At 51.6% G+C, this 14,318-nt stretch overlaps 1 protein-coding gene across 1 annotated transcript in view; it reads left to right on the top strand.

The window, feature by feature from the left end:
* Positions 1-1,165: 1,165 nt before the first annotated feature.
* Positions 1,166-14,318, top strand: part of ACOX2 (acyl-CoA oxidase 2) — a 32,109-nt gene continuing 18,956 nt past the window's right edge. Inside the window, exons 1-11 of the mRNA XM_003811615.5 lie at positions 1,166-1,378; positions 3,297-3,547; positions 3,972-4,134; positions 4,349-4,500; positions 4,942-5,049; positions 6,674-6,793; positions 7,120-7,235; positions 7,848-8,020; positions 9,530-9,692; positions 11,833-12,023; positions 13,886-14,065. Coding sequence (XP_003811663.4) covers positions 3,388-3,547; positions 3,972-4,134; positions 4,349-4,500; positions 4,942-5,049; positions 6,674-6,793; positions 7,120-7,235; positions 7,848-8,020; positions 9,530-9,692; positions 11,833-12,023; positions 13,886-14,065 — 1,526 coding nt within the window. The 5' untranslated portion in view covers positions 1,166-1,378; positions 3,297-3,387. The remainder of the gene's footprint in view (positions 1,379-3,296; positions 3,548-3,971; positions 4,135-4,348; positions 4,501-4,941; positions 5,050-6,673; positions 6,794-7,119; positions 7,236-7,847; positions 8,021-9,529; positions 9,693-11,832; positions 12,024-13,885; positions 14,066-14,318) is intronic.

Here is a 14,318-nt window from a genome sequence, read left to right as displayed (position 1 = left end):
CCCAAAGTACGACAGTAGGGAAGAAAGAGAGGAGTCACAAAACAGAAAATAAGTAACAAAATGGCAGTATTACATTCTTACCTATTAATAATAAAATTCAATGTAAATTAACTGAATTCTCCAATTAAAAGACATGGAAGCCAGATGCTGTGATATGTACCTGTATCCCCAGCTACTTAGAAGGCTGAGGTAGGAAGATTGCTTGAGCCCAGGAGTTCAAGACCAGCCTGGGCAACACAGTGAGACCCTGCCTCTAAAACAATTTTTTAAATTTAAATTTAAAAAGACATAGAGAGGGGCCAGGCACAGTGGCTCACACCTGTAATCCCAGCACTTTGGATGGCCGAGGCAGGTGGATCATCTGAGGTCAGGAGTTCAAGACTAACCTGGCCAACATGGTGAAACCCTGTCTCTACTAAAAATACAAAAATTAGCCGGGCATGGTGGCACATGCCTGTAATCCCAGATACTTGGGAGGCTGAGGCAGGAGAATCACTTGAACCCGGGAGGTGGAGGTTGCAGTGAGCCAAGATCGTGCCACTGCACTCCAGCCTGGGCAACAAGAATAAAACTCCATCTCAAATAAATAAATAAATATAAAAAGACATAGAGTGGCTAAATGGATTAAGAAAACAAGACCCAACTACTATATACTGCCTACAAGAAATTCACTTCACCATTAAAGACACACATAGCCTGAAAGTGAAGGAATGGAAAAAGATATGCCACACAAAGGAAAAACAAAAAAGAGCAGGAGTCGCTATACTTACAGCAGATAAAATGGATTTCAAATCAAAAAATGTAAAAAGAGACAAGGAAGGTCACTAGAGGGCCAGGTGTAGTGGCTCACACCTCTATCCCAGCTCTTTGGGAGTCTGAGGTGGACAAATCACTTGAGGCCAGGAGTTCGAGACCAGCCTGGCCAACATATCAAAACCCCATCTTTACTAAAAATACAAAAGATAGCTGGGCTGAGGCACGAAAATCACTTGAGCCTGGGAGGCAGGATATCACTTTGGAAACACTGCCGGGGTACACAGCTTTTTGGTACAAGTAGTGTCAAAGGAATCCCTGGCTTTGAGATATAAGGGCTCCAACCTCCCAGCAGTCCTCCCAGGGCAGCCCCAGCGACAGGCACAAAGGTCACACCCATGCAGGAAGAGAGGGAGGAAGGAGAGGAGCTCCATAAGCCCAGACAAGGGCTTGAGAGCAGACAAGGGCTTGAGAGCTGGCCAAGCAGGTTCTCTCAGCTTCTGTGTTCCAGCCCCTCTGTGGGAGGAGAGAAGGGCAGGACCACAAGCCTGCCAGAGGCTGCGGCCTACAGCCGGGGAGAGGCCAGCCCGGCCTACAGTGCGGACACAGGACAGAGGGGAGCCAGGTGAGCCAGGTTTTTGGGCAGGGAGGGACTGGGAGACCCCAGAGGAGAGGGCTGCCCCCGTGATGACCCTGTCTGCAGCTCCGAGAGACCCTGAGCAAGGCTTTCTTCACTGGGCACCTCCTGCAAATCAGGCCCTGCACTAAGTGTTAGGGTCACGGCATGACAGTGACAAAGATCCCGGCCCTCTTGCAGTTTCTGTGTTAGTAGCAGGGAGATGGAAGTAAACAAAAACGTATGAAATGAGTAAATGATCTCAAATGTCAGAAGGGGATAAGTGAAAAGAGAAAAAGGAGAGCAGAGTGAGGACAGGGAATGCCCGGGGAGGGGGCTTGGGGTTTTAAAGAGGGTGGCCTCTTTAAGGTTAAATGAGGTTCAATGCAAAAAGCCCTAGTGACATTTGAAGAAAGGGTGTTCTGGGCAGATGGAGATGCCCTAGCAAAAGCTGGCAGTGGCAGGAAGGCCTGGAGCATTCAGAACAGCAAGGAGGCAGTGGCAGCAGAGCAAGGAAAAGAGGTAAGGCAGGACGAGAGGAGCCGCACTAGGTGCACTTGCAGGACTCCAGGGGGCAGAGGATGGGGCCCCTTGCCAGCACCCCCACAGCCCTGCTGGGGGTATTGGTTTGAAAGCCTCATATGAATCACTTGCTACATGTGGTTGCATGACCCTTATAAAGTCTCCTCCCTTTCCAAGGCCCACATCCTCTCCATAAAATGGTAATAACAGCAGTGCATCTGTCAGGTTGAGGTCAGGAAGGAAGGGGATCAAAAGCATGGCAGCCTGCCGGAGAGATTTACAACATACCTGCTGCAAGCTAGGAAACGCAGAGCTGGCCTCCCAGGCCTTGTGGGAGGAACATGTAAGCAAATAAGAACTTGTCCCTAACCCTAGAGCACCCAGGGAACAAGGGAGCTGAACTTTGTTCAGAGAGAACAGCAGGGGCAAAGGGTAGGAAGAGAATGAGTGGAGGCCAGGGATGAAGGCAGTAAGTTGACATAGGAGAGAGGTGAGTGGAGTAGGGGTGGGTAGACACAGCAAGGACTCCATTCCACAAACAGTGGGCCCCAAGGAGCAGATTCCAAGCAGGAGAGGAAAACAATGTGATTTGCAGTTCAAGAGTTCACCTGGCAGCTGGGAGAACAAATAAGAGGAACACTGAGGCCAAGTAAGAGATAACAGTGGCCTGGATGCTAGCCAAAGAGATAGCAAGGAGCAGATGGCCTCAAGAGACTTGTGAAATAGGATGGACTGCACCTCATGGTTGCCTCACTCTGGAGGAATAGGGGCTTCTCAGAGGCCAAGCACTTGCTATGAAGGAGATAGGGTCCAACCTGGGTATGAAAGACACTCAGGGGCTCCAGGGGAACACTTCACAGGCAGGAAGCAGGCTTCCTCCCTTCAGTTCCACAATACACCTGCAGGGCTCATAGAAATGGAGCTGAGTGATCCTAGAACTTATGAGCAGCTTAACGAGACCAAGGTGCCCCCAGCAATCCTCCACAGTGGAGCTGTAGTATGGACAAGTCATGTGCTTTGTGGTCAGACCCCATCCAACTCCTGGCCATCTCCAGCTGTGTGGCTAGGGGCCACTCAACCTCTCCAGGATTATTTTCTTCAGGTGTAAGCTTCACTGACTTTTTTGTGAAGATTTCCCTAGGCAATTCATGTAACTCAAACTGCAGTGGATAGAGCCCAGTCTTTGGGGTCAGGCCCTATCCAATCTTGGCTAACAAGTATTGAACAAACATGTACCAAGCAATGGCTGCATACCATGCCTACCATGCACACAGTGCCTGGTCCACAGCCAGTGTCCACAGGGGGAGTGGGGAGGTGGAGTGGCATTCAGGTACTTAGGGATGTCTTTCTTCTACCAACCAGCCCTGGCTGACACCCAGCCCTAGGCAGTTCCTCTTGCACACAGGTTCTTTGCACTGACCAATGCTCAGAGCAGACCCTCGGAGCAGCCGGGTTGGAAGTGTCTCTCCACAGTCACCAGACAGATCCAGGATAGGATGGGCAGCTCAGTGCACCGAGTGTCATTGGGGGATACCTGGAGCAGGCAAATGCACCCCGACATAGAGAGCGAGAGGTATATGCAGTCCTTTGACGTGGAACGGCTCACCAACATCCTTGATGGAGGTGCCCAGAACACTGCACTCCGCAGGAAAGTTGGTAAGGGGAAGCTGGGGAATGGGACATCTGTTTTATGCCCCATGCTTCTCTTGTAAGAAGAGTCCTTCATTAGCAGTTCTGCTTCCAAATAACAAACTTTGCCCTTGAAATTCCACTGTTAGAGATTCATTCCTTCGAACTGTAAAGACAATCTTCACATGTCAATATTGCCTGAGCCCACCTAGGGGATAGAAGAGTCCTAGGCAGCAGAAGACCTGGATTCTGGTCCTAAAATTCTGCCACTGCATAGCTTTGTAACCTTGGGCAATTCACTTTCCCACCTTGGTCCTCAGTTTTGTCATCTGTAAAATAACAATAATGTCTGACTTCCTTTCCAGATCCATGAAGCAAGTGGGTGAGAAGATTTGAAGGTGCCAGAAACCTCACCCAGGTCCCTAAGCCCTCTGTTCTCTGTCCTCTGCAGAGAGCATCATCCACAGTTACCCGGAGTTTAGCTGTAAGGACAATTATTTCATGACCCAGAATGAGCGTTATAAGGCTGCCATGCAGAGGGCATTCCACATCCGGTTGATAGCTCGGCGCCTGGGTTGGTTAGAAGATGGTCGTGAATTAGGCTACGCTTACAGGTGCTCACTCCTCGAGCAGCCCCACTAGAGAGGGATCTGCCTGGGATCACCTGGAAACCCCCTAGCCCCATGAGCCATTTCCCCCAACAAAGGGAAGACTTGTTGGGAAACCAGGATGCTAGGTGCCCTTTATCTCCTGTACTCTGCTCAGGCAGGGGGTACCTGGGCCCCTGTCTCCAATAAGCTACTCAACTACAGCATCTCTCCCCAACAGAGCCCTTTCTGGAGACGTGGCCTTAAATATACACAGAGTCTTCGTGAGAGCCCTCAGGAGCCTGGGCTCAGAGGAGCAGATTGCCAAATGGGACCCACTCTGCAAAAACATCCAGATCATCGCAACGTATGCACAGACAGAGTTGGGACATGGTGAGCTAGGACTGCTGCGTGTGGTGTTTAGGTTGTGCACTGCAAAACTCCAGAGGGCCCATTTACATCTAGGTAGTCATAGGTTCATATGCTCCGAGGGACATATGTTTAATAAGAAAACATTCCAGCAGCTGGCAGTCAAGGGTCTTGAGGAAGGGGTGCCGCCTTCTAATTTGCACGTATTGTATGAGCTCCCAGTGGGGCAAGTCGTTCCTTCTGGAAACATCAGCAGCCACCCCTTCTCATGGACTGGCTATAGGGGACTGTGTGTCCCACACACAGCCCACAGATGAAAGGGGAGAACTGCCTGCAAGTACAGCTGGGAGCTGGGCCCCACTCCATACTGCGCTGATGCCTAAGAGTTCAGACCCACCTAGAAGCAGCTTCACAGGTAAGAACCCCACCTCAGGCCAATGTCTAACACCCCTCCTTGATCCTAAGGGACATATCTTCAGGGCCTGGAGACTGAAGCCACCTATGACGCAGCCACCCAGGAGTTTGTGATACACAGCCCCACGCTGACTGCCACCAAATGGTGGCCTGGAGACTGTGAGTATACATCCACCCCCCTTCCTTATCTCTCCCCAAGTAGAAGAATGTTGGAGGGCAGAGTAGCACTGGCTTTGAGGTTCAACAGACCTCAGATTGATTTTCTGTTCTAGGCTGCTGACCTTGGGCAAGTCAGTTCACCAACCTGAGCCTCAGGTTCTTACTCTGTAAAATAGGTGGGATATTAAACATTTCATTAGTGAGTGGCTGGAAAGTCCCCAAAGGAACTTTGAAGTAGAGGAGACAATCGATCCATGAGAGACAAGGCCTCACTCACACACACGCACAAACACACACACTTGGTCTAGTCCTAGGCACTCCTCACAACCCCGGTTCCTCTCATCTCCCGAGTTAGTGGCAGAGCTTGCCACCAGCCAGAGCACAGGCCCTGTGATGACACAGTGGAAAGAATACGCCTGCCTGCCCCTGCTGCAGACACCCAGGAAGGCTCACGCCCACCACCAGCCCCCATCAGGCCACCAACGCCGTACCTCCTGCTGTGGCCACCAGGTGGCGGCCACATCAAGCGTCCCTGAGGCTTGGTGATTTACCAAGCCCCAAGGAGGGATTTCCCCTTCCTCCAACTTGAGAATTTCACCTCCAAGGACACATCTGTGGCACTTGGGGACCCACACCTTGTGTGGAAAAAATTAAAACAAATATGCTGAGCCCAACTAAAGCAGGAGAGTGACAGAGATGAGAGACACATAGAGAGAGGGAGACACAGGCAGAGACCAGAGACATAAGAGAGAGACATGAGCCGGGTGCGGTGGCTCATGCCTATAATCCCAGCACTTTGGGATGCCGAGGTGAGTGGATCACCTGAGGTCAGGAGTTTGAACCAGCCTGACCAATATCATTAAACCTCATCTCTACTAAAAATACAAAAATTAGTCGTGTGTGGTGGCGGGCATCTGTGGTCCCACCTACTCGGGAGGCTGAGACAGGAGAATTGCTTGAACCTGGGAGGCAGAGGTTGCAATGAGCCGAGCTCAGGCCATTGCACTCCAGCCTGGCGAAAGAGTGAGACTCGGTCTCAAAAACAAAAGAAAGAAAGAAAGAAGAAAAAGAAAAAAAAGAGAGAGATGAGAGAGTGATGACAGAAAGAGAGAGAGAAAATAAATGACCACCGTCAAAAATGAAGACAAAAGAAACCAGCCTTTTAGATCAGACAGACCAGGGTACAGATGAATCCTAGCTCTGCCCCTCCAGGCCAATGACCTTCAGTGTGTCACTCTACTCTCTGAGCCTGTTTCCTTAACTGGAAAATGGGACTCATCATCCTCTCTCCCCTGCAAGAACTGGAAAGCATCTATCACAGGGTCTAGCGCCACCTGGATTTTGATAAATGATAATTATCTGTATTCATTATTATAAGGTTGATGACAGAGTAATTCATTAATAGTTGGGGGGGCAAAAAAAAAGCTGGATCATTTCACAGTGCCTTTGCCAACGCTGCTAGGTTTGCTTGGTTCTTTGGGGGCAATCCCCTCTCTCTTTGATCAGTGACTTTTCAGGGCCCCAGAGGTACCCATCCAAAACCCCAGCCCCAGGAGGCTGGGTTGGTTGGGAAAAGCAATGCGCAGGTCTTCCTGTGACGGGCCGCTACTCTCTCTGCCCTCAGTGGGACGGTCAGCCACCCACGCCCTGGTCCAGGCCCAGCTGATCTGCTCAGGAGCCAGGCAGGGCATGCACGCTTTTATTGTGCCAATCCGGAGTCTTCGGGACCACACCCCACTGCCAGGTAAGCCCATAATGCTCCCTCAAGGAACCCTGCCAGGAGGAGAGCCCAGGTGGCCTCCCTGACCTGGGGCCCCAGAGGGCCACAGGAGTAGCTAAGACATGTCTCCCTTGGGCAGGGAGCAGTCCAGTTGGACAGACTTGGTGCTAACTGGCTAGGTGAACTTGAGCAAGATTTAGCATCTTTCTGACCTCAGCTTGTTCACCTGCAAAATAGGTACAATAATCCCAGTGTCACAGGCTGCTGTGACCTGGAATGTGTGTATGATACCTGCCACATAGCAAGCACTCTCTCAACTGATAGGTGTCCTCATCTCCATCTCCTTCAAGGAATCATCATTGGGGACATCGGACCCAAGATGGACTTTGATCAAACAGACAATGGCTTCCTGCAGCTGAACCATGTGCGGGTTCCCAGGGAGAACATGCTGAGTCGCTTTGCACAGGTTACAGACCTGGGGAGGCCGGGGACTTGTACTTCCTGGAGAGGGGACCTGTGCTTTGTGCAGGCTGGGCCTGGGTCCTCCATAGAGCTTAGTTTGGGCCACATAACCTCCTCCCCCAAGAGAGGCTCTGATATCCCACAGATTGGGGTGAAACCCCTGCTTAGGAGCAGTATGATCTTGGGCACAGAGCCTCAGACCTCTCATGCAGAAATGCTCGTCACATAGGCTGACAGAGCAATCGTGGGGTGGGGTGGCAGCCCCAGGAGAGGATAGGGCTGAGGTGATCTGCATAATATTTACCCACAGTGAGGCCTGACACAGCCAATCGCCCAACAGATACCAGCCAGAATGCCAGCAGGAGTTCTGAAGGTCCCAATTCTGCCAGGCATCACCCCTTTAGTTATGGGTCGTGGGGAGGTCCGGGGTGTCCCAGGAGAGGCACTGTGAAGCAGGGCACTTGGGGAAATGGCCTGGTATTTTAACACTCCAACTCCAGATGCGCCGGTTGAGGGGCGAGGTGCCCTCCATGTGTGGAGCCCCACAGCTCTGGAGAAGCGAGGGCATCCTGGGAAGCCTTGGCCCAGAACTTGTGCCCGTCCTTGTTCCACACAGGTCTTGCCAGATGGCACCTACGTCAAACTCGGTACAGCACAGAGCAACTACCTTCCCATGGTGGTGGTGCGGGTGGAGCTGCTGTCAGGGGAGATCCTCCCTATACTGCAGAAGGCCTGTGTCATCGCCATGCGCTACTCGGTCATCCGCCGCCAATCCCGGCTCCGGCCCAGGCAAGGGGTGCCCAGTGACTGACTACCGCAGATATGCTGCCTCTTGGTCCCACAGTGCCTCCCCCTGACACCACCCTTCTGCCAGAGCCAGAGTGCTGGGAGCAGGCAATGCCCCCCACCACATACACACACACAAACACAAAATCTACCCAGCCTGGCCCCATCTGGGCATGTCAGAGGGGTCTCTCTGGCTGCCTCTAACAGGGCTGACCAGCCGGCCTAACCTGCATCCTCAGTGCCTGGCCCCCATCGGGCTCTATGTGATAGTGTCTTTGGCCCTGTAGCACCAGGTCTGTCTGACTCTGTGTCTGTCCGAGTCCAGCCGTGTTCTGTGCGGCTGTGATGGGTTGGACGGGTCTGGGTCAGCCAGTTGCCAGCTGCATCAGACTATGGCTGGCTGAGTTGATTCTGTCAGGCCGAGCCTAGCAAAATCCAATATCATATCGACTGTGTGTGGCTGAGCTCGTTCTGTCCAGCTGTGCTGTCAGCATCCGACTGGTATGTCTAGTCTGGATCCCTTTTGTTGTAATTGGTTGTGTTGCTACCACTCCCTCCACCCCACAGCACAGAATAGCAAGGGCTGCCTGAACCCTCTGTGAACACTCAGCTCGGCCATTTCACTTCATCCCTCAGCTTCCTCAGCTACAAAATGGGTGTGGCAGAAGCGGCCTTTCAGTGTGGTGTGGAGGGTGAAATGCAGTAAGGCACATTAAGCCCTCAGCCCAGGGTCCTTTCCTCTGGCAAGCTCACAGCGCCCTCGCCTGGCCTGGGCTTCAGAATCCGGGCTGCAAGAGTTCTCTGGAGGACAGGGCCACTGGGAAGAAGGGGCTTCTGCTGCTGTCCTGCCCGAGGCCCATTTATCTGGGCTGCAGAAGTGTCCCCAGGGTGGTTATAAGAAAGATGCGCCAGGTAAGCAGCTGCTGTCTGGAGAGGAGGCTTCTTGTAATCACATCCTCTTTCAATCCAGTTACTGCGAGCTCCTAAATGCTGGACATAGCCTTGGGCACTGAGGACATAGCAGCGGATAAGGCAGACACAGTCCCTTCCTTGGGGTTCCATCAGACCTGAGTTTACATCCTAAGAGTTATTGTTTAGGCTTGACATATTCCTCAGCATGCGGCAAGTGCACACGGGCAGTGGAAGGTCACAGGTTCAAATCATCACAGGTGCAAGGCCACAACTCTTCACCTGAAATCTTGGGACCAGACGTGTTGGAGTCTCAGAACTTTTCAGGTTTTAGGATAATACTGTGTATATGCTGGAATTCTATAAGCCTCCCTTAACAAGGGGCAGTACCCACCAACAAATGTGTCAGTATTCCTGCAGTGAAATGTGTGGATGTTCATGTTAGATGGGATTTTTAAAGGATTATCAATGGCCTCGTGTCAGTTCAAGTTTTGCAATGAGTTCTAAGGAACTGTCTGTTTTTAAGGTTTTTATGGTGTCGGGGATAGGGGAAGGTGGACACAACAGGTAGTGATCTAAATCTTCTGGTTCTTTTCCCTTCAGTGACCCAGAGGCAAAGGTCCTGGACTACCAGACACAACAGCAGAAACTCTTTCCTCAGCTGGCCATCAGTTATGCCTTCCATTTCCTGGCAGTCAGCCTCTTGGAGTTCTTCCAGCACTCCTACACTGCCATTCTGAACCAAGACTTCAGCTTCCTGCCTGAGGTACCTGCTGTCTGCGGAGGGGCAGGCGCTGGCAGGCGCTGGGAGCTAAGATTGTTCCACTCACTGGGGAGCAGCCACAGCCCCATCCCCATGGGCACTCCCCACCCCCACCTCTCCCAGCTTTCAGCATCCCAGGGCGTCTGGGTGAACAGCACCCTGGTATATAAATTTACCCACAACCAGCCCCCAGAGAGCTACAAACATGCTAAGAGAAAACAATCACACCTAGCGTAGAGAACACAGGTCCACAACCCCTGATGTGTATTTGAAACCTGAAAAGCTCCAAAAAACAGTTGTTTGGAACTCATTTGGTGGCATAGTTTGACCTGAACTGACCTGATTTATCCCTCTGCGTGTGAATACATTTTGCAGAAAAATTATTAATGTGTTTAATCACTAAAGCTGCCCCAAACCCCACTGGGGCTATTATATAAAATGCACTTTAAATGCCACTTGGCCTCTCTATAATCCAAAAGTTACTCTGATTCCTAAACACATCTGGCTCACAGGTCTCAGGTAAAGCATTGTGGACTTACATATATAGTAAAATTCAGTCTGTCCAGGCTACCATGCTTTATAAGCACTGCTCATTAACCCTTCCAACTGCAATGAGGCACAGAGAGATCAAGGGACATAACTTTCCTCCCAAGGACTTGAAAGCTCCAAAGATAGGCAGGGGCTTCAAGAACCAAAATCTGAAAGCAGGCCTGCTGCCCAGCAGCCTCTGTCCTGTTGGGGCCACTGTAACAAAATACCATAAAGCAGTGGTTTATAAACAACAGAAATTGGCCTGGCATGGTGACTTACACCTGTAATCTCAGCACTTTGGGAGGCCAGGGCAGGAGGATTGCTTGAGCCCAGGAGTTCAAGACCAGCCTGAGCAAGATGGTGAGACCCCCATCTCCACAAAAAAAAAAAAAAAATGAAAAATTAGTCAGGTGTGGTAGCACACACCTGTAGTCCCAACTACTACTTTGGAGGCTGAGGTGGGAGGATTCCTTGAGCCCAGAATTCAAGGATGCAGTGAGCTGTGATTGTGCCACTGCACTCCAGTCCAGCCTGAGCAGCAGAGTGAGACCCTGTCTCAAAAAAGAAAAACAAACAAATTTATTTCTCACAATTCTGGAGGCTGGGAAGTCCAAGGTCAAGGCACTAGTGCATTTGGTGTCAGGTGAGAGCCTGCTTCCTGAACGGCTGTCTTTTTGCTGTGTCCTCATATGGTAGAAGCAGCCTCTTTCTTTTTTTTTTTTTTTTTTTTCCTGAGACAGAGTCTCACTCTGTCACCCAGGCTGGAGTGCAGTGGTACAATCTTGGCTCACTGCAACCTCCGCCTCCCAGGTTCAAGAGATTCTCCTGCCTCAGCCTCCTGTGTAGCTGGGACTACAAGTGCACGCCACCACGCCCAGCTAATTTTTGTATTTTTAGTAGAGACGGGGTTTCACTATGTTGGCCAGGATGGCCTCGGTCTCCTGACCTCGTGATCCACCTGCCTTGGCCTCCCAAAGTGCTGGGATTGCAGGTGTGAGCCACCAGACCCAGCCAGAAGCAGCCTCTTTCATGAGGGCACTGATCCCATTCATGAAGCCTCCACCCTCATGACTTAATTACCTCCTGAAGGCCCCACCTCCTACTACCCTCATAATACCTCCTAATCCTAGTCCTAATCATCAATACCTCCTAATCCTAGCCCTAACCCTTGAGGGTTAGGATTTCTACATAAGAATTTTAGGTGGACACATTCAGACCCTGTCACCCTCCTACAACCCAGTAAGTGGGCTTACAGTGGACACCCATCCTCATAAGCTAGCTTTCTAAAACCCATGCCAGCAAAATCCGTAACTCCTGGAGGTTTGTGGGCCCAATCCAGGCAGCACCCTCTTCCCAATCCTGGAGACACTGGCCAGGCCAGGTTTTCCTTCACTCTTATGCCCCTACAGCTACATTGCCTAACTGTGTGCCTCTGGGTGAGTCACATAAGCTGAGTACCCGCCTTCTCATTCATAAAGTTGTGAGCAGAGGAAACACTTCTTACCTCAGAGCTGAGCTGGGCATGAGTAGATGCTCAGTAAGTGGTGCACAGGGTTGGTCCCTATGGTGGAGGCCCCCTAACACCGCCCAACCCCCCTCCGTGTTCTCACAGCTCCACGCACTGAGCACGGGCATGAAGGCCATGATGTCAGAATTCTGCACCCAGGGAGCTGAGATGTGCCGCAGGGCCTGTGGCGGACATGGCTACTCAAAGCTGAGTGGCCTGCCATCACTGGTCACCAAATTGTCGGCCTCCTGCACCTACGAGGGTGAGAACACAGTGCTCTACCTGCAGGTGGCCAGGTAAGGTCCAGGCTGACCCAGGCCTTTGCCCAAGTCCTTGGGGACCCACCAAGCTTCTGTTGGGTGGAGGGTTCCGTCTGAGGCCCATAAAAAGAGCAGGCTTTGCGAAGTGCTATTTGGGAGCTGTCCAATTCCCCAGTATGACTAACCTATCCACTTCTAGGCCACCATCCTCTCTCACCTCCACCACAGCCTCAGACCCCTCCCTGGTCTCTTGCTTCTATCCTGTCCTGCTTCTCCACAGGCAGCCGGAGGGATCTTTTCAGAGCCTAGGGAGGATCACATCTTTCTCTGGTTTGAAATTCTTCAACGGCTTCCCAGTGCTCATAGGAAAATGACATATTCTATGCTGTGGCCTGCAAGGTCCATGTGACCTGACCCCTGCCTCCCCGTCCATCCTGCTGTCACCACCTCCTGCCTCTGCTCACTTCTTCTTTTTTTTTTTTTTTTGAGATGGAGTCTCACTCTGTCACCTAGGCTGGAGTGCAGTGGTGCAATCTCGGCTCACTGCAACCTCTGCCCGCCGGGTTCAAGCAATTCTCCTGCCTTAGCCTCCGCAGTAGCCGGGATTACACACCACCATGCCCATCTAATTTTTGTATTTTTAGTAGAGATGGGGTTTCACCATGTTGGCCAGGCTGCTCTCCAACTCCTGACCTCAGGTGATCCACCTGCCTTAGCCTCCCAAAGTGCTGGGATTACAGGCACAAGCCACCGCACCCAGCCACCTCTGCTCACTTCTGCCGGCCACACACTTCTTTCTGTCCAGGAGGCCTTTGCATTTGATCCCCTCCCACCCAACATGGTCTTGTTTCCTTTGGAGCAGTTTCACAATCTATCATTGTCTCATTTTTTTGTTCACCTGTTTAGCTCTACTCTCCAACTAGATTAGGAGCTCCCTGAGGGCAGGGACTACCCCTACCTTGCTCGCTTTAGCATCGCCTAGGCTTGGTGCAGAGCCTGCACACAGAGGCTCCAAGCAATGGCCAAGTCAGCTTCCTCCACACAGGCGATTTCTTTTCATCCCTCTTAGGTCTGTGGGCCCTGGAGGCCGACAGAGCCTCATCCTCACCTATTCTCAGGTGAACAAACAGGGCAAATGCTTCCCTATGCAAGGAGAAAGAAGTTCACTGGCAAATATGAAAAACAACATTTATTATATTTTTAAAAATATATAACATCCCTTGGTTTTTTTCCAAATTAGAAAAGGAATACAATAGCACATATTATGCACTCTGCACTGCGCCAAGCACTCTACAAATATCATCTCATTCCATTTCACAAACCCTCAATCAGATGAGAACTGTCCTCCCCACCTAGAGCTAGAGAAACCGAGACTTGGGAGGTGAAGCTTCTTTCATCACACAGGTCTCGGCGAGGCTGTATGGGAATTCAGGGCTGTCTAAGCCCAGAACCTGTAACCACTGGATTATCCTAAAGCAGCAGTTGAGAGTCACCTATAATCCTCCTACTCCTGTTAGCATTCTTGCCTCTATCCTTCTTTTTTCAGCTAAGAAAATTTAATTTCCACCCAGTCACTGTACAAGTCATTATAAATCCCAAAATCGCAGTGTTCTGATGGAAAATTCTGTTTGCTCAGATCACAGAAGGGTTTATGTTCAGGATCAGAGAGTGTCTGGCCCAGCTCCACAGGTCCCGGGGTATGCCTGACTGAGGGCCTCGAGGCAGGATGGCCCGAGGGGGAACCCTCAGGAGGGAGACCAGGCAGAGGCCTGGTGACCTGGCTCTCCCACGGGAAGGCTGGAACCTAGCATGAGCTTGCCTGTCTCTGGGAGTGAGGGGGTGCTGGGCTGTCTCACAGAGTCTCTGCCCTCTCACCTGCCTCCTCTTCCAACCCCCAGGTTCCTGGTGAAGAGCTACCTGCAGACTCAGATGTCCCCTGGCTCCACGCCACAGAGATCTCTCCCTCCATCTGTCGCATATCTCACCGCACCTGACCTGGCCAGGTGTCCAGCCCAGAGGGCAGCCGACTTCCTCTGCCCGGAGCTCTATACCACGGCCTGGGCACATGTGGCAGTAAGGTAAGCCAGTGCTGAGAAATCAGCCATCCCACCTGGGCACAGGCTCCATGCCACACTAGGGCCTTTGGATTGGTTGGGTGGACATTCGTGGATTCAGTTCTAAAAACCACCCCATGCCTAGCCTCCCCGGTCCTCTCAGTTCCTGCCACCATGGGCAGAGAGAGGGGATGTCCCCCCCATCAGCCATGGACCCCCGTCACTTCCCCATCCTGGTCACAGTAGTAGAAGGACATCACACCTCTGGCCAGTGAGA

Source organism: Pan paniscus, chromosome 2, assembly GCF_029289425.2.
Source record: "Pan paniscus chromosome 2, NHGRI_mPanPan1-v2.0_pri, whole genome shotgun sequence".
NCBI lineage: Eukaryota > Metazoa > Chordata > Mammalia > Primates > Hominidae > Pan > Pan paniscus.
The sequence above is the reverse complement of the archived record's forward strand: the minus strand, read 5'-3'. Positions and strand labels throughout refer to the sequence as shown.